Source organism: Mauremys reevesii, linkage group 21, assembly GCF_016161935.1.
Source record: "Mauremys reevesii isolate NIE-2019 linkage group 21, ASM1616193v1, whole genome shotgun sequence".
NCBI lineage: Eukaryota > Metazoa > Chordata > Testudines > Geoemydidae > Mauremys > Mauremys reevesii.
In genome coordinates, this window is record NC_052643.1 from 4,823,068 (window position 1) to 4,842,977 (window position 19,910).

At 53.5% G+C, this 19,910-nt stretch overlaps 1 protein-coding gene across 2 annotated transcripts in view; it reads left to right on the forward strand.

Annotated features, from left to right (window-relative positions):
- The first annotated feature begins 980 nt into the window (after positions 1-980).
- The window catches only part of IGSF21 (immunoglobin superfamily member 21), a 256,335-nt gene continuing 237,405 nt past the window's right edge, over positions 981-19,910 (forward strand). Inside the window, exon 1 of one of the 2 annotated variants that reach the window (XM_039509529.1) lies at positions 981-1,061. Coding sequence is in view for 1 of the 2 variants with exons in the window: in XM_039509528.1 (XP_039365462.1) it covers positions 1,564-1,627 (64 nt within the window). In the remaining variant the exon portion in view is untranslated. Of the gene's footprint in view, positions 1,062-1,249; positions 1,628-19,910 lie in introns of those variants that run through there. The other variant, XM_039509528.1, reaches the window with a different exon arrangement.

Genomic DNA, 19,910 nt, shown 5'->3' on the forward strand with positions numbered 1-19,910 from the left:
GGGACATCTGCTTGTATCTGTTTTATATATTTAAAGTGGGGTGGGGGGACATTTATGGCCCCCTAGGGTAGAACCGTTCAAAACACTTTCTAATGAAAAATGGTTTCACCATGAAAAATGTCCAGGTTGGTGGTGAAAAAACAGGATGCTAGAAAAACCAAGCATGGTTTGTTTTCAGCCACAGTTTTAAATTAAAAAAAAAATCTGTTTTGTGGAAATTTTCTTGTCAACAACAACAAAAAAATGTTTGTTCTCTTCAGAGTTTTTCACAGGGGAAGAAAAAGTCATTTCCTGGCCAGCTCTGCTCTATGCCCAGAAATAACAGACTCCAGGAGTTGTGCCACCCAGGCCTGCGGCTCCCACTAGTAGGCCACACTGCCTGAAGAGCAGGGGATACAACCCAGGATTCCTGCTTCTGGCTTTCCCCTTCTCTGGGACCACTAGAGCTTAATTCCCTCCCGGCTGCAGGAATGGAACCTGGGGCCTCTGGCTTCTAGCCCCAGTGTAGATCCCATTCTCTGAAGAGCTAGAAATAGAAGCCAGCGGTCCTGCTTCCCAGCCCCCTCTGCGCTAACCACTAGGCCATAGTGCAAGAGAGAGAACTAAACCTCAGGAGCCCTGCCTCCCAGCCTCCCTTTTCTGGACCCCAGTCTCTCCCACAGCTGGGCATGGGAGTTGTGTCTCCCAGAACCTGCTCTAACCACTAGGCGCCATTCCCTCCCATAAAGAACAGTCTTTTTTTCTAGAATAAAGTCCTGGGGTCCTTGCAGAAGGCAGGGGAGCGCAGGGCAAGCCCCCCCTTAAGAAACCCCAGTGGGTTGCTGCGCACAGACCCAGTTTATAACTTCGACTCAAAGGGGCAGTTGAACCGCTGCATTGAGGACTTCGGGTCTCTTAGCGGAGCGGGGCGGGGCGGGGCGGGGGGGGGGTATTTATTTTCCAAGCCTGCAAAGAAGGGGATTCGAATGGAAGCTGCTGGCACAACTTTCACTGCGCGTTGGGTCTCTCCAGGGGCGCGCCCTGCCCGTGCCAGCCCCAGGCGCTAAGCGGGGAGGCTGAGTGTGTGTGTGTGTGTGGGGCTGTATTTTTGCCAGCCGGGAAAGGGTTAAGAAGCTAAAACAAGCAGCCGAGGGTGGGGGACGCGGGGAAAGGGGGGAGCGATCTCTGCCGCGTCTCTCTTGCTGCAATAAATCGGCTTAAAGGCCGGGCAGGCTTAGAGCCGAGTCTGTGCGCCGGGGAGGGAGCGGGCGGGGCAGGCGCGCAGGTTTCAGCCCGAACTCCGGCAGCTGATTTGGATTCCTCGGGCAGCCTGCGCGCAAGGAGAGAGGGAGGGAGGCGGACGCGCCGCCCAGGTGCAGCGTCTCCTGCTCGATTCGGGCTCTGCCCCCCCGATCCCGATCCCCTCCTCCTGCCTCTTCCTCCGCCCCGGACTCCCGCGGGCAGCGATGTTCGACCCCCGCCGCTGTCCCGTCGCCCCCGACCCTCCCGTGCCCCGCTCCGGATCGCCCCGCGGCCGGCTGGGGCGCGTGTGAACCCGATGGAGTTGTTATTCCGGGGGACAACATGCGAACGATGAACTACCTGCGCCTTTGCTTTGTACTCTGGGACCTCCTGGACGCGGCGCTGGGTGAGTGACCCCCCCCCCCCCGCTTTGGGGGCTTTGAGTCTAGCCCCTGAAGGAATGAAAAGGCCCCGGGGGGGAGGGGGGCGGCTCCCCAGCTGGTGTAAATCAGCGCGGCTCCAATCAAAGCGGCACGAAGTGTTGGGCTCCAGTTGAGGATCGGGGCCCCGGTTGGATTTTGTAACGCGCCTGCTGTGGCTCTGGGATACTTTCCTGGAGAGTCTCCGGGCAGCGCTTCGCTTGGGGCGAGCCGGGTTCTGGTTTCGTGGGGGGCTGGGGGGTGCAAGGGGGCTGCAGGGGTTTCGTGGGGATTTGGGGGCGGGGGCTGTTTCGTGGGTGTTGGGGTGCTGTTTTTGGGGCGGGGGGCTGTTTCGGGGGGGTTTTGGGGCGGCGGGGGGGGGTGTTTCATGCCAGCCCCATCCTTCCCCTTCGGCTGGTGGCTGCGGAAGGAAGGTCTCTGGCGCTGCCAGTCGCTCCCCGGTGGGGAGCGGAGCGACAATCACGGCGCATTGTGCGGCGCTAGTTACAAATAATCACCCACCGATTGCGGCTGATGAGCAGGAGGCCGGGGTTAGTCCTGGGCAAACCCGCCGGAGTGATTTACAAATTGGGGGGGGGGCGGAGAGCTCAGGTCAGAGGAGGGAACCCCGGGCAGGCGGGCTGCTGGCTTTCTGCGCCTGCAAGAGTCCCTACTCCGGAGCTGCACCTGTTAGTTCGCTGGAGGTTTACACGCCTATCCGGACTGAGTTCGGTTTAAAGGGAGGGGAGCACAAAGGCTTGGCCTGGGGGCGGGCGGGCAAGTGCGCCGGAGCTGGTGGTCTGAGACTGGCAGCAGCGTCCCCATCCCCTGCAATCCGCTGCCCTCCGACCCTTCCCCCCCCCCTTTTCCTTTCCGTCTAGAAGGCGCAGCGCGGGGGGGCACTGCCCGGACACGGTGTCAGCCCAGGGCAAGAGGCTCTTAAATCTGAACCAGCCCTTTGGGGCTCAGCTGCCCGGCCACGCTGCTTCCTCCTCCTCTGCGGCTGGGCAGAGGCTAATTTGGGGTCAGGGGGCTGATTTGCTCAATGCCCCTTTCCCCGCCCCCCTGCTCGGTCGGGGTGGTGTTTAAACAAACCAGCCCTGCGCTGGGGCCGGGGTGTTTGCAAATGTCCCCGCGATCGCATTGCAACCTCCCGCGTGCGCCACCCAGGGCACCCCTGCCCCGGGAGAGTGTGTGTGTGTGGGGGGCTGTCCTGGTAGCAGGGAAGCAGACCCCCCCCCCCATACACCCAGATGCAGGGCGCTGGGTTCCGGCCCGGCCATCGGGGCAGAGGCGAGAGGGGACAGCAGCGACTCCAGCTGCAAACTAATCGCATCCCTCTCGGAGCCGCCAGTCGGCACAGCTGGGGGGGACCCGGCCGCTCCCCCTGGAGCGGCCGCTGCGATGCGGGTCCGGACTCCGTGGAAACGCCCGGTCCGTGGAACAGAGAACGCGCTCGTGTCCCCTGCCCGGGGCGGCCGGGCCCGGCCCGGGGATGTCTCTGGGGGCCCTGGCAGGGCGCTAGGCGGGAGCTGGGGCCTTGCTGGCTCGGTGCTGCTCTCCCCGGCGTGTCTCTGCCCGCAGGGGGTGGCCTGGGAGGAGCCACCCGCTGAGCGCCCCCGGTCCTGCCGGAGATGCGCTCCTGGGGGACACCGGCTGCGGCGATGCTCCCCGGATCCGACAGGGGGCGCCCTTGGCAGCCGGCGGAGGCCGCTTCTCGCGCGGGCTCCCAGCCAGCCGGGCTAAGTTTGCAAACTCCTGCGGGCCCCCCAAGCAACTCGGCCCCCCCCCAGCCCCGGGCTGCGCCTCTCTCGGGGCCGGGCCGGCGGCTTTGTTCTGCGGTTTGAATAATGGAAACCGGCTGGGCTGGGACCTTCTCCTTTCAAGTAGGCCCCGGGATGGTGAAAGTTTAATAGCCAGGAAAGTGTTTCATGTCTCCAGCGCAGCGCATCCCAGTGCTCCCCGCCCGCTGCCATCGCATCCCAGGCGCGGTGCCCATCCCTGGCCCACGCCTGGCTGTGCCAGAGGCTGCCTGTTACCTGGGCTGCCCGGTGTCGATAGGGAGGATCCTTTCCCAGAGTCTGGCCAGCCTGGGATACCTCACCCGGTCCAAGTGGGGACACACCTGGCTGGGCCCGGCAGGTGGCCCTGGGGCAGGAGGGTGGCTGGGATCTCCTGGCTGCCCGGTGGCTGGGGGAGCGTTTGACCCGTGTTGCCCAGCACGTTTGCAGCGGTGGGTGCAGCCGGGTTGGTTCTGGGTTAGGTGGGTGAAGGGTTTTACTGGAGCAGCGTCAAGCTTTGAAGCTACCGAGCTCTTGGGAGCTGGGGAAGGAAGCCAGGAGTGTCGGAGCTAATCGCTAATACCCAGCGGGCCCAGCTGTGCGGGGGCGAAGGGAGGTCGTGCCCCGCACATCCAGCGGCACTAGATGAGGCGCCTATCCTGGGAAACGCAGCCTCGCGTCCCAACCCTTCACCGGGCACTGGGCATGGCAGGGGGAGGGGAGCCCCATTCCTCCCTGCCACTTCTCCAGCTTTCTTAGCTGTGGTTCAACGGCCTCACCTGGCCTCTTCCTCCTTGTCCCAACCTACCCTGGAGGGTCTGCCCTCAGAAGGCCCCTTCAGCTGTCACAGCAGGGCCTCCCTTTAACGCCGCTTGGCCCCAGAGACGGGGAAGCAGGTTTCTTTGCTCAGTGCTGAGTTCATTTTGCCCTGGTGTCTGGTTTGATCTTTTATCCTCCAACGGCCTTTCCCCAGCTGCGGCCAGTGACCCAGTTCTCACGCCACGAGTGATCTCGCCCCCTTCTCCAGCTTTCATGGAAGTCACCTGCAGTCTGGGCTCGGGTGGCTGCAGTCTGATCAGCACTCGGGAGAGGGGAAGGGAAGGGAAGGCCGTCAGAACCTGGCCAGGAGAGCGGAGTTGTGCCTTCTCGGGGGTTGGAAAGCGCCCGAGAACACTAGGGCAAGAAAGAAAGAAAGGGGCCTGTGGGGTTTCTTTTGTGCTGTGCTTTCCACCCGCCAGGAAGGCTGCTGTCAGCTGCAGCATCCGAGTGTTCCTGGGAGCGGGGTACTTGCTTTCCACCCAGCCTAGCGATTGACATACAGGGGCTGTTTCTTCTTTGCTCGAAGTCCATTTGCTTGGCTCAGCACAGGGGTGGCTCTGTGCCATCTTGGCACTTCCTGGGTTCTGGAGGCTGCCAGGAACTTGCGCAGACCCTGGCATAACATAGACCGGGCCCAGGGGCTGCTCTGACTTGCCTCACCTGCAGTGTCTCTCCAAGGAGCTCCCCAGCTGCCCAGTGTGGACTGACCACCTCTCCTCCCTGCCCTGACACCCCTCCAGCCACACGGGCAGCATGCCACGAGGCCTCTAAGGGGGAGCAGTGTGGGGCTGGTCGCTGGCTTTATGCCTCCAGGGAATCCCCCCTTGCACTAGGGAGGTTCCCTGCTCGGGGGATCCACGGGCATTGTGTTCCCTGTATGCCCACAGAGTTGGCACTGGCCTAGGAGCTGCAGCAGAGTCCAGAGTCAGGGCAGGACTCCCCTTGTAGCAGTGTGATGGGGGGTGTTAAATGCGGCTCCCCCAACTCCAGGGGAGTGAGCAGAGAATGCAAATTTAGTGCCATTTAATGCTCGCTTTGTAAGCTGTGAAAGGTGCAGGGCAGGAGGGATTCAGGCCCAGCGAGGGTCCAGTAACTTCTCCGAGGGAGGGGCTCTTAGGCCCCTGCTTTGTATTGGGTTGGGGCGGAGCGTGGGATCGGGGCCTGCTTTTTAAATGCACGTCTTGGCTATCGTTTAGGGATCTTAGCGCTGGTGAAAGGTCCGGCCTCATGGTGTCTGAGCACTTCACCGTGCCCTGTGAGGGAGGGAAGTGCTGTTATCCCTTATGACAGATGGGGAAACTGAGGCTTAGAGGGACTTGCAGGGAGCTCGTGGTGGAGCTAGGAATCGAAACCAGGTCCGGCTAATGAACTAACTGCTGGGCCTCTCTCTTCTGATGCAACAAGCTTTTAAAAAAAACCAGCCAAGCTAGGCAACTGGTGTGCTGCAAACGCTGTTTGTCATGCTGCTCTCAATCCTCCCAGTTTGCGCTGCCCCCGTCTGTCTGTACCCACCTACTGTCTCTTCTCTGACACATTGTCAGATGGTTGGGGCAGGGCTGTCTTTCTGTCATATGTTTGTCCTGCACCTAGCACAACAGGGCCCGATCCCTGATTGGGCTTCTTGGTGCTACCACAGTACAAATAGTAAATAAAGGTGTCGTTGGGAAGGATCTTGCAGATTGTGTTTGCCCTGGCTACAAAACATGCTGCACTGAGGGGATAAAGCCACCTAAGAGCCTTTCTGTTGCCTCTGGGTCTCTTGGTCCAGGATTCCAGCCCAAACGGAGCCTCCCAAGTGAAGTAAATTTGACAATCTGGGTTCCTGGCTCAGGGGAATGGCTGGAGGCCGCAGGCCACATCAGCCAGCCCCACTTGATACAGCAGAAATGTCAGTGCAGGATTCTCCTTCCTGGAGAAGGTGACCCCAGTGCACACAAGGGTTGTGGTAGGGTGCACCATAGACAGCTGCAGCAGGGAGCCTTGTCTAATGGTTAGAAGGGGGGGGGACTGAGATTAGCTGCAGCCCTTCAGACCATCCTCTGACAGCAGGATGAGAGTTCATAAGCTGGGGAGGGGAAGCAGAAAAGTGTGTGTGTATGTGTGTGAGAGAGAAAACCATTGAGGCCATCTCTGCTGCAGAAAGAGAAGCAATGGACATGAGAAAACCCTAATCGCTTCAGGAGGTAGCGTGGTCCCGTGGGACACTAAATTACAGGAGACTTCAAGCTTGTCTGCATGAACGCTTAGGGTGTGTCTACACTAGAAACACTCCAGTGGCATGGCACCGCTGTAGTGCTTTAGGGTAGACCGGGGTCGGCAACCTTTCAGAAGTGCTGTGCCGAGTCTTCATTTATTCACTCTGATTTAAGGGTTCGGTGCCAGTGATACATTTTAACGTTTTTAGAAGGTCTCTTTCTATAAATCTATAATATAGAACTAAACTATTGTTGTATGTAAAGTAAATAAGGTTTCAAAATGTTTAAGAAGCTTCAATTTAAAATTAAAATGCAGAGCCCCCCCCAGAGCAGTGGCCAGGCCCCGGGCAGTGTGAGTGCCACTGAAAAGCATCCCGCATGCTGCCTTCGGCACATGTGCCATAGGTTGCCTACCCTTGATGTAGACACTGACCACAGTGACAGAAGAACCCCTCCTGTCACTATTAAATCCACCTCCCCGGGAGGCGGTACCTAGGTTGACGGAAGAATTCTTCTGTCCACCTACTGCTCTCTGCACTGGGGCTTAGGTCAGCCTGACTATGTCTTGGGGTGTGTGTGAATTTTTCACACCTCGGAGTGACGTAGCTGGACTGAGCTAACTTTCTACTATAGACCAGCCCTTGGTGTGGAGAGCTGGGGTGTGGATCTACCCCACACTAAGTATCCATGTGGACCCTGCTGCTGCACACTTGAAGTGCCCTTGCGTGCTTTAATCCGTTTCCAAGTGCACGAGGGAACCCGGTCCGCCCGGACGCTCAGCGTGCGATAGGCTAGTGCGGGGTAGACTTACACCCACGCTGGCTGCAAACTCGGTGTTTCTGCACACAGTCCTGGCTCTAATACCAACCTACTGCATGGCCCTGGGGCAAGTCACTTGCCCCCCGTGTGCCCTGTGTCCCCCTCCCCCTCTGTCTGCCTTGTCTATTTCAGCTGGAGGCTGTCTGTGTCCGGCACCTGGCGCAATTAGGGTAGGGTGACCAGATGTCCCGATTTTATAGGGACAGTCCTGACTTTGGGGCCTTTTTCTTATATAGGCTCCTATTACCCCCTACACACACACACACACACACACACACACACACACACACACACACACACACCTCCTGTCCTGATTTTTCACACTTGCTGTCTGGTCACCCTTTAAATTAGGGTGACCAGACAGCAAGTGTGAAAAATCAGGGCAGGGAGTGATGGGTAATAGGCACATGTATAAGACAGCCCTCAAAAAATGGGGACTGTCCCTATAAAATCAGGACACCTGGTCACCCTACCAGGCTGTGAGACCTAAGGGCAGGAGTCCACAGAGATGTCCTGATCCGCAGGGCTTTACGGCCCACTGGCCGGAGGCTATGGAATCGCCTTGCTCCACAGGGCGATAGGGTCATGTGACCCACGTCCAGGGGGTTGCCCTTCTCTGCCGGACATCTGGTCACCCTAGGCGCAATGGGCCCCTGACCTCAGTGTCGGCCTCTAGGCACCACGATAATATAAACTAGGGATACCAGACTGAGGCTTGAGAGCTGCTGTTGGCTCTTCAATGTGTCTCCTACTGCTCTTCGCAGCACGTGATATTAAAACACGGGGTGATTTTGATTAGTAACCGATCTAAGTTATTAACCAATCAGGATGCTTTTACTGTGGTGTTAACCAATTGTCGTTGATATACTAATACTTGGTCAGTCATTTTGCTGTGAGACTAACATACTATAGCAAATGAAACAATGGATTCACACTGCTGTGGCTCTTTGGATAATGTTGATCACTCATTTGGCTCCTGAACCACTGAAGTCCCGAGTGTCATTGATATAAAGCGTCGTTTTTCTTGTGGCACTTTACCTTTAAGGTCAGGGCTAGATCTGGGGAAATCACTCACTAGCGACAACTTATTCATTGACTCTCTCCTCTTTTTCTGTTTGCAAATTGGTCCCAAACAGAGTGATTTTTTTGGCTAATTTGTCTGTTATAATTTCTGCAAATAATTCTCAGCCTATAGATCATTTGCAAGCAAGTCACTCTATTTGATAGTCAACATTTGAGCTGGTTAGCTTGGACAGGCCTGCTGTGTGTGTGTCCCCTCACAGGATGAACACAAGGTTATTAGGCTTCTGAAATTCCCTTTGTGCCAATATTCTGCAAGGTTGGCTCACAATATGTAGTTTCCTCAAACATTCCTGCCAATAAACTCCTTTGCTTTGGCGGTCACTTGAACATCAGAAAGTCCTGTCCATTCCCGGGAAATATTTTCAGATTGTCGCCTCGCTCTGGCCAGGACAGCTGCAGACATGAACGCCCGCGAAAGGTAGTGAGACTCCTAACTTCCATCCTAAATACCTTTTGAGGATCTGGGCCAGAGAGCTTAGTTCATGGCTGACCTACATCTTGTGTAATCACCAGCGCAAATGTTTACGAAGCAGGTGCAAAATGGTCCCATTCGGATGGGGCGGGATGTTGTGTTGCACTCGTGGAAATGACTACACAAGATGCAGAGAAGCCAGGAACAAATTGGACAAAACCTCCCCTCGTGGCTAGCTCTGATTTATGGTGAATCAGTCGTTTGAGCTTATATTTATTTGGGAGCCAGGAATCCCAGACTAATGAGAGAGACAAAAGCTCTGTTTGTGAGGGTGGAGAAGAATCCGGTAGTCCCAGAGGAGCAGCTGTCTGGCAGGAAAATATATCGCGTAGCCAGTGGGCTTGCTCGTTAACAAGAAGTGATGCAGCAGGCAGAGGCGTAGGGGAGAGATCTGTATGTACAGAGGCCAGCGGTACATGCCTAGAGGCTGGTGCATGTCCAGTACTGGGGCAGCCTGTCCCCAGCTTGAAATCCCGCTGAGCCCCTCACATCCCACCAAACTAGGTTCCTCGCTTTCTCCAGGTCCACTTAGCGAACAGGGCTAGGTAGAAATCACATGTTCTCCAGGGAATGGGCTCTCCAACCTCCAGTGAGGCTGTCCCTCCTCACATGCATTCATGCCCCCTCCACATACTCTGCTCTGGAGGTCGTGCAGCTTCTACCAGACTTGCTGTGTAGATGCCCTCTTGATCCTGAGCTCCCACTGTCCCCTGCTCTCCCTTCATTCCTGTTAGGTAAGAGTGTCTGTAAGCTCGGCCCCAACTCCACAGCAGCTGGTCCTGCAGGACCAAAGCTGGGCAACCTATGAACAGGCTTTGCGGGTTCCCGGGCCTTTGTCTTGGGGGCAAAGGCTTTCTAGCCCTGACAGCCTGGCACACGAGAGGTTAATCCTGCAGGAGGGACGTGTCTCTGAGAAGGTCAAGGAAGCTCTCCTGGATCCTTAGAGTCCTGCCATTTCCATTGTGTACTGAAGGGTTTGGTGCGGGAGGAAGAGATTTTTGCCATCCATGCTGGTTAATCCAGTCAAGTCCTGCAGAAAGATCTGAGACGGGCCTGGCTGTCTGTACTTTAAAGGGCCAGATTTCAGCTCTCCAATGCAGGCTGGGGCTGGGTCAGTGGAACCAAGGAGAAGGTACTGGCTCAGCAGCCTCTTAAAGTACTATGGCTGCTACCGAACAGCTGCAGAGAGTCTCTGCCAACAGCAGCTGTGCTGCAAAGAGAGGAGCGGGGCCAGTGCAGCCTCTGGGAAGTGTACTCAGGCAGGGCAGCTCCTGTACTGGCAGTTCTTGGCGGGGGTAGGGAGCCTTCCCAAATGATCCCCTGTCCCATGGAGTCAGGAGACCTCCTCCACACATACCTCCTTGGCGGGGAACTCCGCAAGGTTCCTCATGGGATGGGGCAATCCAGCCTAGACTTCTCTGCCATCCTGATGCCACCCTCTGGCACCAGCTGGCTGGATGCTTACAAGCCTGGAGTAACCTGAGAGTGTGTGGCCATTCTCAGATAGCACAGAGGCATTTCTAGGATGAAAGCAGGCAATGGGGCAGTGCTGGGTCCCAGCCCTGCCTCTGCTTTCCAAAGGCAGCAGGCTGAGATGGCCGAGTGGGGATACACAGCACTGTGAACATACACTGTGCACTGAAAGAAGCATGGGCTGGATGAATGGACTATAAGGTGGATAGAAAACTGGCTAGATCGTCGGGCTCAACGGGTAGTGATCAATGGCTCCATGTCTAGTCGGTATCAAGTGGAGTGCCCCAAGGGTCGGTCCTGGGGCCGGTTTTAATCAATATTTTCATTAATGATTTGGCAGATGGCGTGGACTGCATGCTCAGCAAGTTTGCAGATGACACTAAACTTGGAGGAGTGGTAGATACATTGGAGGGTAGGGACAGGATACAGAGGGACCTAGACAAAGTAGAGGATTGGGCCAAAAGAAATCTGATGAGGTTCAACAAGGACAAGTGCAGAGTCCTGTATTTAGAAAGGAAGAATCCCATGCACCCCTACAGACTAGGGACCGAATGGCTGGGCAGCAGTTCTGCAGAAAAGGACTTAGGGGTTACAGTGGATGAGAAGCTGGATATGAGTCAACAGGGTGCTCCTGTTGCCAAGAAGGCTAGCGGCATTTGGGGCTTTATAAGTTGGGGCATTGCCAGCAGATTGAGGGGCATGATCATTCCCATCTATTCGACATTGGTGAGGCCTCATCTGGAGTAGTGTCCAGTTTTGGGTCCCACACTACAAGAAGGATGTGGAAACATTGGAAAAAGTCCAACGGAGGGCAACAAAAATGATTAGGGGGCTGGAGCACATGACTTCTGAGGAGAGGCTGAGGGAACTGGGATTGTTTAGTCTGCAGAAGAGAAGAACGAGGGGGGATTTGATAGCTGCTTTCAACTACCTGAAAGGGGGTTCCAAAGAGGATGGATCTAGACTGTTCTCAGTGGTAGCAGATGACAGAACAAGGAGCAATGGTCTCAAGTTGCAGAGGGGGAGGTTTAGGTTGGATATTAGGAAAAACTTTTTCACTAGGAAGGTGGTGAAGCACTGGAATGGGTTCCCTAGGGAGGTAGTGGAATCTCCTTCCTTAGCGGTTTTTAAGGTCAGGCTTGACAGAGCCCTGGCTGGGATGATTTAGTTGGGTTTGGTCCTGCTTTGAGCAGGGGGTTGGACTAGATACCTCCCAAGGTCCCTTCCAACCCTGAGATTCTACTATCTCCAATTCGCTTGTACGAGCCATTCATGCTGTTCCTAGCCCCAGGACTATCCGTGTGCGTCTGTAGCGGCCGAGCCAGAATATTTCTCTTCTGCGATTCCTTATCTTGATCTGCAACCACCTTATTTAAAAAGGATTTTCCCCGGGGTGAGATGTTGCAAGGAGTGTGTTTGTGTGTGTGTGCAGAGAAAGCACCCTCCCTTCCCTGCATGCCTTGCTCCATAATCTCCCATTGACGTGTGCCCCCTTTTCTACCTCCTCTTTCCTCAAACAACTCCCCTTGTCAGTCACTGAGGACACTCTCTGCCTCCAGTTGACAAATGTTCACATTTGAATATCTTCCTTGGTGTGACAATCTATCTGTGTGCTCCCAAAGTGGAGAAGGGGGCCAGAGCCATCGGGTCCCTGTCAGAAGTGGTTACAGTCCATTGAGCATCTGCTTGAGCTACGGCTTCTCTGTATCATTTGGGGGGCTTTCTCCCGTGACCGTTTGTCATACGCTGGCCACTTCTGAATTGGTGGCAGGTTGCTGCAGTGCCTAGCGTGTGTGTGTGTCTCTCTCTCGACTCCCTTCTCCTAGGGGTAGGCCCAGCGTTTCCTCATTGCCTTGAATGGAAAGTCTTTTAGCACTCGGAGGAAACGCCTCGTATTTTGGACACGGGGATAGGAAGTTCCTCCTTGTTTCTGTGTCTCCTCTGTTGTGCTGGTCGCTCTCCCACCCCCATCCCTTGGTGTGAACCTCCCAGATGTCCCCAGCTTTGTGCCTAATTCCTGGTTCCCATTTCTGTGTTTGGTGACCATCTCCCTGGTGTTTGCATCCTGCACTGCAGCTAGGTAGTCAGGCAAGGTGGAGCTTCTGTGTAGATGTAGCACTGGGGAAATGTGCTGTCTCCCCCAGCTCTGAAGATTCATGCCAATAGAAACCTCTAACTCACCATGCAGATATGGAGGGAAAGGGTTTCCCCAGTATAAAATATTCATACAGAATCATGTTGGTTTGCAAAACTGCTGGTGGGAAGAGAGAGGGTACATTTACACTTACCGGGACGGTCGACGCGGGTTTCGTTCGCGTGAGTTAGTTCGATCGATCGCCTGATCTAGAACGCAATAGTTCAACCCCGAAGCGCTTAGTTCGACTCCCGTACTCCACCGCAGGAGGAGAGTCGGAGAGTCGACCTGAGAGCCGCGGAGTTCGGACGAGTTGACGGTAAGTGGTAGGTAGTAGTAGTTAGTAGTTCATAGTTTCGCTTAGTGTAGACCAGGGCAGAATGTTGCCAATCCAGCCATGGATATGTCTCTTTGAGTATTCAGACTAGAAATGTTTCCACAACTATCCAGAAAGCTTGAAACATCAGAGTTCATAAAACATCAGGGTTGGAAGGGACCTCAAGGTCATCTAGTCCAACCCCCCTGCTCAAAGCAGGACCAATCCCCAGACAGATTTTTGCCCCAGATCCCTAAATGGCCCCCTCAAGAATTGAACTCACAACCCCTGGGTTTAGCAGGCCAATGCTCAAACCGCTGAGCTATCCCTCCCCCTGCTCTCAGATTACCTCAGATGGGGAGCTGGGGCCTAAGTGACATGCCTAAACTCACACACTAGGTCTGTGGCAGAGCAGGGACTGGCACCCCTGCCTCCCAATACCTAGGCTAGTGCTCTAAGTACACGGCTCAGTCTTCATAGGAATACGTAGCAGTCTAGCCTGTTTATTGACTCACTCTTCCCAGGGTCCAGTTGCTTGTCCCCGTGTTGTATTGAGGACTGGCCTGGAATTGCAAACTATCACTGACGCTGCGTCTCCAGGGCAGCCTGTTTTCTCTTTTACATAAGAACGGCCACACTGGGCAGACCAAAGGTTCATCTAGCCCAGTGTCCTGTCTACCGACAGTGGCCAATGCCAGGTGCCCCAGAGGGAATGAACGGAATAGGCAATCATCCAGTGATCCATCCCCTGTCACCCATTCCGAGCAAACAGAGGCTAGGGACACCATCCTTGCCCATTGTTGTTTTTTATAATCCCATCCTCCTCACCAGTTTTTTTTATGTTTCATGGCATAAAGAGAAATTAGATAAAAAATATAAATACTCTTGCTGGACAGTTGCAATGTAACTCAACTTTATTTCTGAGAATTCAGAACAATAACACACAAGAAGCCAGAGAGAGACAAAGCAGGCTGCTCCTAAAGTCAGCAAAGCTGACAACTCATTTTTTCCCTCCACTCCACTTTAATCAGGCACTTTCCAGTGACTCTGTTCATGCTCTTTGCTACAAAGACACCTAGAAACCTCCCCCGCCCTGCTCTTGAAGTGATCGCTTGCAATTCCAACGCAGTCCTCAAAACCCTCCTTCCCCCAAACAGATGTCAAACTGCTGCGTGACATGGCCCTGCACTGTTAGCCAGCTGCTGAGCTCTGCCCCGGCAGCAGCAGCAGCATCCCCCAGCCAGGTGAAAGTGCTCTCTGCACCATGTGTTTGTAGCTTAATCCTCTGAAGTGCTTTGTGAGGCTTATGAGCTGTGCTCCGCGAGTCGATTAACAATGATGGATTTGAAGTCGAGGGTGAGGGGTATCCTGAGACTGCACAGATCTAGCTGTTCTGCAGTGCCCTGCCCCACAAATCCAGCTGCTGGTTAGCAGAAGCGCAGCTGGTGAAGGGTGCGTTATGCGCCGATGGCAGCCAGAGAATGCAGCGCTGCGTGGTAGGGATGGTATCAGACATGCCGGGAAGCTGAGTTTTGGGAGGGATGTGGGGGGGACACAGAGAGAGAGACAGAGTGTGTGTGTGTGTGTGTGTGTGTAATAAACGATAGTGTGTTGAAAACTGCACACCCTGCTCTTTCTGCAAACTTTATTACACTAAAGAGCAAAACCCGAAACAACAGAAGTTCTAAACCTGCTCCCCCTTCGCCAGTGCTTGTGCGGACAATGTTGTGCCCGGGAAGAGATGTTTTTAAAAAGAGTGTGTGTGTGTGTGTGAGAGAGAGAGAGAGAGAGTGAGAGAGTTGACTAGCATTGTTTCTCTAAGATCCTTGGGGGGATCCATTGTGCTGGACAATTTGGTCGCTGCCCAGAAGAGCTTACAAACTAAGAAGTCCCTGGATTTCTTCATTGTACACCCAGGGATCATTAATTTCCACCTCCGTTTGTCATCACAGCTGGTAGGACACAGTGTGGCCGAGTGGATCGTGCACTGAAGTAAACTCTGGCTTCTATTCCTGGCTCATCTGCTAGGTGGCCTTGGGCAAATCACTTCCCCTCTCATGCCTTGGTTTTCCCATCTGTAAATTGGGAGCGCGAACGCAGCGGCCCTATGGTAGGCGTTTGTGTGGCTGCAGTTGTGTATAGGAGGGGGTTGTAGGGGTGTAGCTACATCTCTACAGCCCCCTCCTATACGCACACTGCAGGAAGTATCCCTAGTCTAGGCAAACCCATGGTTTGTGAATTTATACTGAAGCCAGCCAAGGGATGAAATAATAATGCTTAGCACTTGTAAAGCCTTCTTCTTCCATGGATCCGAACCACTTTACAAAGGCAGAAGGTTTCGACAGTTTCGACAAGCTGAAATTTATCTGAGGCAGAGCGACAGTAGCACCTTACGTAAACTGGAAAGAGGGCATGCGGCCTAATGCTGTGCGTCCTACGCAAATGGAGATCGGCCGCTCTCTAGCCCCAGGAGCACTGGAAATGAATCGTAGCTTTTGCCTGTGAGGAAGGATGGGAGCATCCACCCGTGATGGGTCTAAATGCAGAGTTTTGGGCAGAGAGAGTGCGGCATTAATTCAGGGGGTACCTCCTTGGCTTTGATATCAAAGGTAGGCACAAGATTGGTCTTGGCTTCAGCAGTGCTGTAGCAAGGCCTCAGTGCAGAAGGCCCAGGAATATGTTTGGGGTGGAGGGGACAGGTCCACGCGAGAGCCCCTTTTTGGAGGCGGGAGGACCGTGCCGGTGCAAGTCTTGCCTGGAGGTTTGTAAATCACCCGAGCAGAACTCGGGAGCGGAGCTGGGAGGATGCAGCTGATCTGTCTGGTTTTGTTCCTTTGCCAAGTTGCTCTCTGTGCCCTTTTGTTTGCTTTTTGCCGAGGCACTTGCCGCGCTGATGGGGTTTGTTTTTAACTAATGACTGGCGCTCACATGATCTCCTCTGCATTATCTTCTTCCCGCTTTCTCGGCGCCTTCCTAAAATAAACCGTCAATCACGGGCTTGTTTTCAGCGCGTTCGGGATGCGGATTCATTGCACGAGCACAGAGGGCCGGAGCGCGCTCAGCAAAGTGCAAGGACAATTACCAGATGCAAAGCTTCTCTTCCATGGAACTATTGGTCTTGCCAACCATATATTTATAAGAACAATAGCTGGAAGCAGGCACTAGACCTATAATAACCAGGTGATTAAACTCCAGTTGGCGGCCAGTACCAGACGTCAGAGAGATTTGGGAGGAAAGTGTGGTAAAATCTCTAAATCTCTATTGCAGCACTCAGCAGAACAGGAATTGCAAGGGAGGGGGCCGGGACATGGCTTGTGGGGTTCTGGGGGGTAAGGAGAAGAAAAAGGGGATAGAGGGGAGTGATTTTCAACCATCTCTTTGTACAATTAATAGCTTTATTTATGTTAGAGTGGTGCCTAGAGACCACAGCCGAGATCAGGGCTGTATCGTGTCTGGTGCTGTACGTACATGAGTGACGATCCCTGACCTGAAGAGCTCACAGTCTGCGCAGACAGGGGAGGTGACCTGCTGAAGGTCATGGATCGGGTCAGTGGCAGAGCCAGGACTCTTGACTCCTGGTTCGGTGCCTGCCCAGCAGCCCGCACGTGCATCCCCACTCTCTGTTCTCTCTCCAAGTCAGGACCCTGGCAAGTTGAGTTTCTCTTGGGAGTTTTCATTCCCTGGAGCCCTTGGTGGAGCTACGTGTGGCTGAGAAAAGGGGGGTGTTGCCTTGTAAAGGGGGGCGCCTTCTGAAATGAAGCTTTTACCTGGGCAATCTGCAAGGCTGGATTAAGGCATAAGATAACTAAGCTGTAGCTTAGGGCCTTGCAGTATGAGGGGCCTCTAAAAAAAGAAAAATCTGACTCCATTTCAAATGTTCTCAACGTTGGCTGATAAAGGAGATATGGGAAAAAGAAGATTCTCTCTAAATATAGACATTTTCATTCAAATATGACAAATATACACATCTGGCTACACAAATACCCTTACCCGTCACTAATTGTTCATTATAGACAGACGGGAGGTCAGGGCTGAGGAAAAAAATGATAATCGCACTTGTAAAATTAGTATTTCTATGAGTAAGTCTGCGATCAGTCTCCTAAGGCAGGCTTTTGTTGGCCAGCTGCTACTGGTAAAATTCTGACCGCGCCTCCATAACTTATTTCAATAAATAAATAAATCGCACTGCTGATAAAATTGGGAAAAATGTGAGGCAGGAGACGGAAGTGTCATGAGGCAATCCTGCCAAGCTCATATGCATATGGGACTCGTCCTAGGATTGATGTCACATATAGAGTCCCCCTTGGCTGGTAATAGCTGGAAGGCCGCCATCTTTTGTTTACGGTCCAGACGCACAGTCGTACGGTGCCTTTGCTCCTGTTTTCCTTTGTTTTCTTAAGTGTTCGTGGGTTCGTTCTTCTGATCTGTACATACGGACAGTTGTGTGTTTTGCTGCGCACGCCGCTTTCTGCGCCATGCGCTAGCCGTGCTTCACGTGATTGAGTTTGCAGGCGATCCTCTTATGGACTTGGGTCGAGTGGGATCTTGAGGAGGATAAATTTGTCTTGGTTTCCCTCCATCAGTTTCGGGAACCTTCACAAATTTTGCCTGTGCGTATATGCAGATAGAAAGCTTTCATGTTTATATAGTCAATATCCTTTCTGTGAAAATAATAATAGATTCCTTTTTTTTTAATGGTATGTCTTACACCTGACATAGCTTAGGGCCTCAGAATGTCATAATCCAGCCTAGGTGATCCGGCTGCACCCCTCTGCTGCAGTTACATCCTCTGTTCTAGTCCTGTGGTGCTGCTATGCACCTGGTGTTTGAGTCTTGCGTCCGGGGGCTCTGAAGAGGCTCAGAGTACAGTCCATAGGTGTTCGGGGATCTGCTGTAGTGGGGCCGTATAACTCACGGGACATGTATGATTCAGAAATTCTAAGATCTTCTCCTCTGACCTGTGGTTTAACCCAGGCCAGAGAATCACAGCCAGTTGCTCCTGTGTGGCATCAGATCTGAAGAGATCCAGTATGCGGATGTGAGGGTAACGCTGGGAGACGTTCCTGGTGAAGATGGAGGCCAACTCCTCCACTAGTCTCTGAACTACGGGGAGATTTGGGGCATCTCGCTAGATCTCATCAACGTCCCCCCGCATCGTAATGGTGTATTTTGAAGGTGAACTGTGAAGGGTTAAAGCCTGGTTTATAAGGCACCAATGGGAATAAAGTTCCGAGCTGTTACTTTCAAATGTAATTAGAGCCATATTAGCTAGAAGTGAGATGAGCATTAATGGGCCATCGCCATGACAGCAGCCTGAGTGAGTGGGATTTTTAAAAAAGGAACTGAGGCTTTCAGAGCCTCATGGTAACAAACACAGCATAGTCCTTCCTGCCTGGGCCAGGGCTGGGAGGAAACACCTTCCCTCCTCCACCCGCCAAGTCACCTCTGTCCAATTTAATGGCTCCAAACAGAGGATTGAATCCTGCTCCCCTCAAAGTCGATGGCATAAGGATTTGACCACCTGCTAGGAATAGCAGTGATAGAACAAGAGCATTGTCCAGGATGCATTGGAAAAATCCAGCAGTATATCCAGAGCATTCAGGTCAGCGCCAGGCCAGCAATTCCTCCTCCACCACCATAGTAACTTTGCTGGGCTCCCCCAGGTGCTCCTCTGGAGAAGCAGCCTTCTGGGCTGCAGCAGTGATGTAACGTACTGCATGCTTTCCTAGCCGGAGCATCCCGTTGCCACCCCTGCCTTATCACTGCCAAATCCTGATGCTCCTTACACCGGCTGCGCGCCCGTTGACTCAATCAAAGTTTTGCCTGTGTTGGGGCTAAATAAAAACGAAGGGGTTTTGTGAGCTGACCTACCGGGATTAGCCAGAGCGGGCCAGAAATTGGACTTCCCATTCCACAAGAAATTGTGAAATTAAAAAAAAAAAAAATTTGGAAACAACAAAAAATGAATTTTCAGGCTTTCCCGCAGAACAGGAATTCCAAAACCTTTTTATTTAGAGAAAGCTGAAGCACCGTTTAGTTTTGACCTTTCAGAAACATTTTCTGAGGCTCAGGCAAGGAGCTGGGCAGCTCAGGGATCTTGGGAATGCCGGCTGCATGGCAGACCACATGGTGTTCAGTTCCAGAGCCAGAACCCTGGGAGCCTAAGCTGCCAAGGTGCCTGGAAGCCTGGTCCCCCCGCAGCCCGCCAGGTGGGCTGCTGCGGAGCTAGGCGGGTGAGCTGGCTGGAAACCCAGGCTGGTTTTGGAATCTGCGTAACAGGCAGGGTTTTGTCAGAGGTTTGCTTAACTTCTGTAACCAATTCATCAAAACCTGCACATTCCCATTGACCGTCTGGATTTGCTGCAGCGGCATTTTCTGACTTCCCATTGAGGATCAATCCCATTGACTTCAGTGAGGATTTGGTTCTTTACTGGAGAGACGACGACGTCTTCGTATGGCTGATTTAAATGTTGAGTAACAGCTATAACTTTACATTTAGATGGTTAGGCCAGATAATTGCATCTGGAGTAGCAGAGTGTATCGCTGTGATGACTCCTTCGTATTTGTGGATTGGGCATTGAGTTGTTGTTTGTTCCGTGGCCTGTTCTGGATGAGCCCAGCCGCACGCTGGCGAGTCTTTAATTTTCCACTTGTGCAGTATTTATCCGCATCTGCCGTGGTTTGTGCGGATACAGCTGAGGGTTGCCCACGAGTGGCGAGACATGACGCAGGTGAAAGAGAGGGAAGAGGGCATAGCTTTAAGGTGATGCGATTGGGTCGGTTTGCTGCACGTCTTGTTTGATCCAAGGATTTCAAAGGATACATATATTTCTGTCTTTATCCCACATGGTGTTGAAGTCTAGGATGAGGAGGGGAGGCGTGGGAAGGAACATGGGTGGAGAGCGGTGGAAGGCTGACCCAAAGAATGGAGGCCAAACTTCACTGAGTGCCCCCAGCTGAGCTGAAGCCGTGAGGTACCCAGCTTTGAGAACTTATTGTGGTGTGTGGTGTACGCTGTAGGAGACAGCCCTTGCCCCCGAAGAGCTTGTCCTCTACATGCAGGAGATGAAGGATTATGAGCCCCATTTTGCAGATGGGGGAATTGAGGCACAGACAAAGTGGCTTGGCCAAGGCCGGGCAGGAAGCTCTTCGCAGAACTAGGAACTGAACCAGCTCAT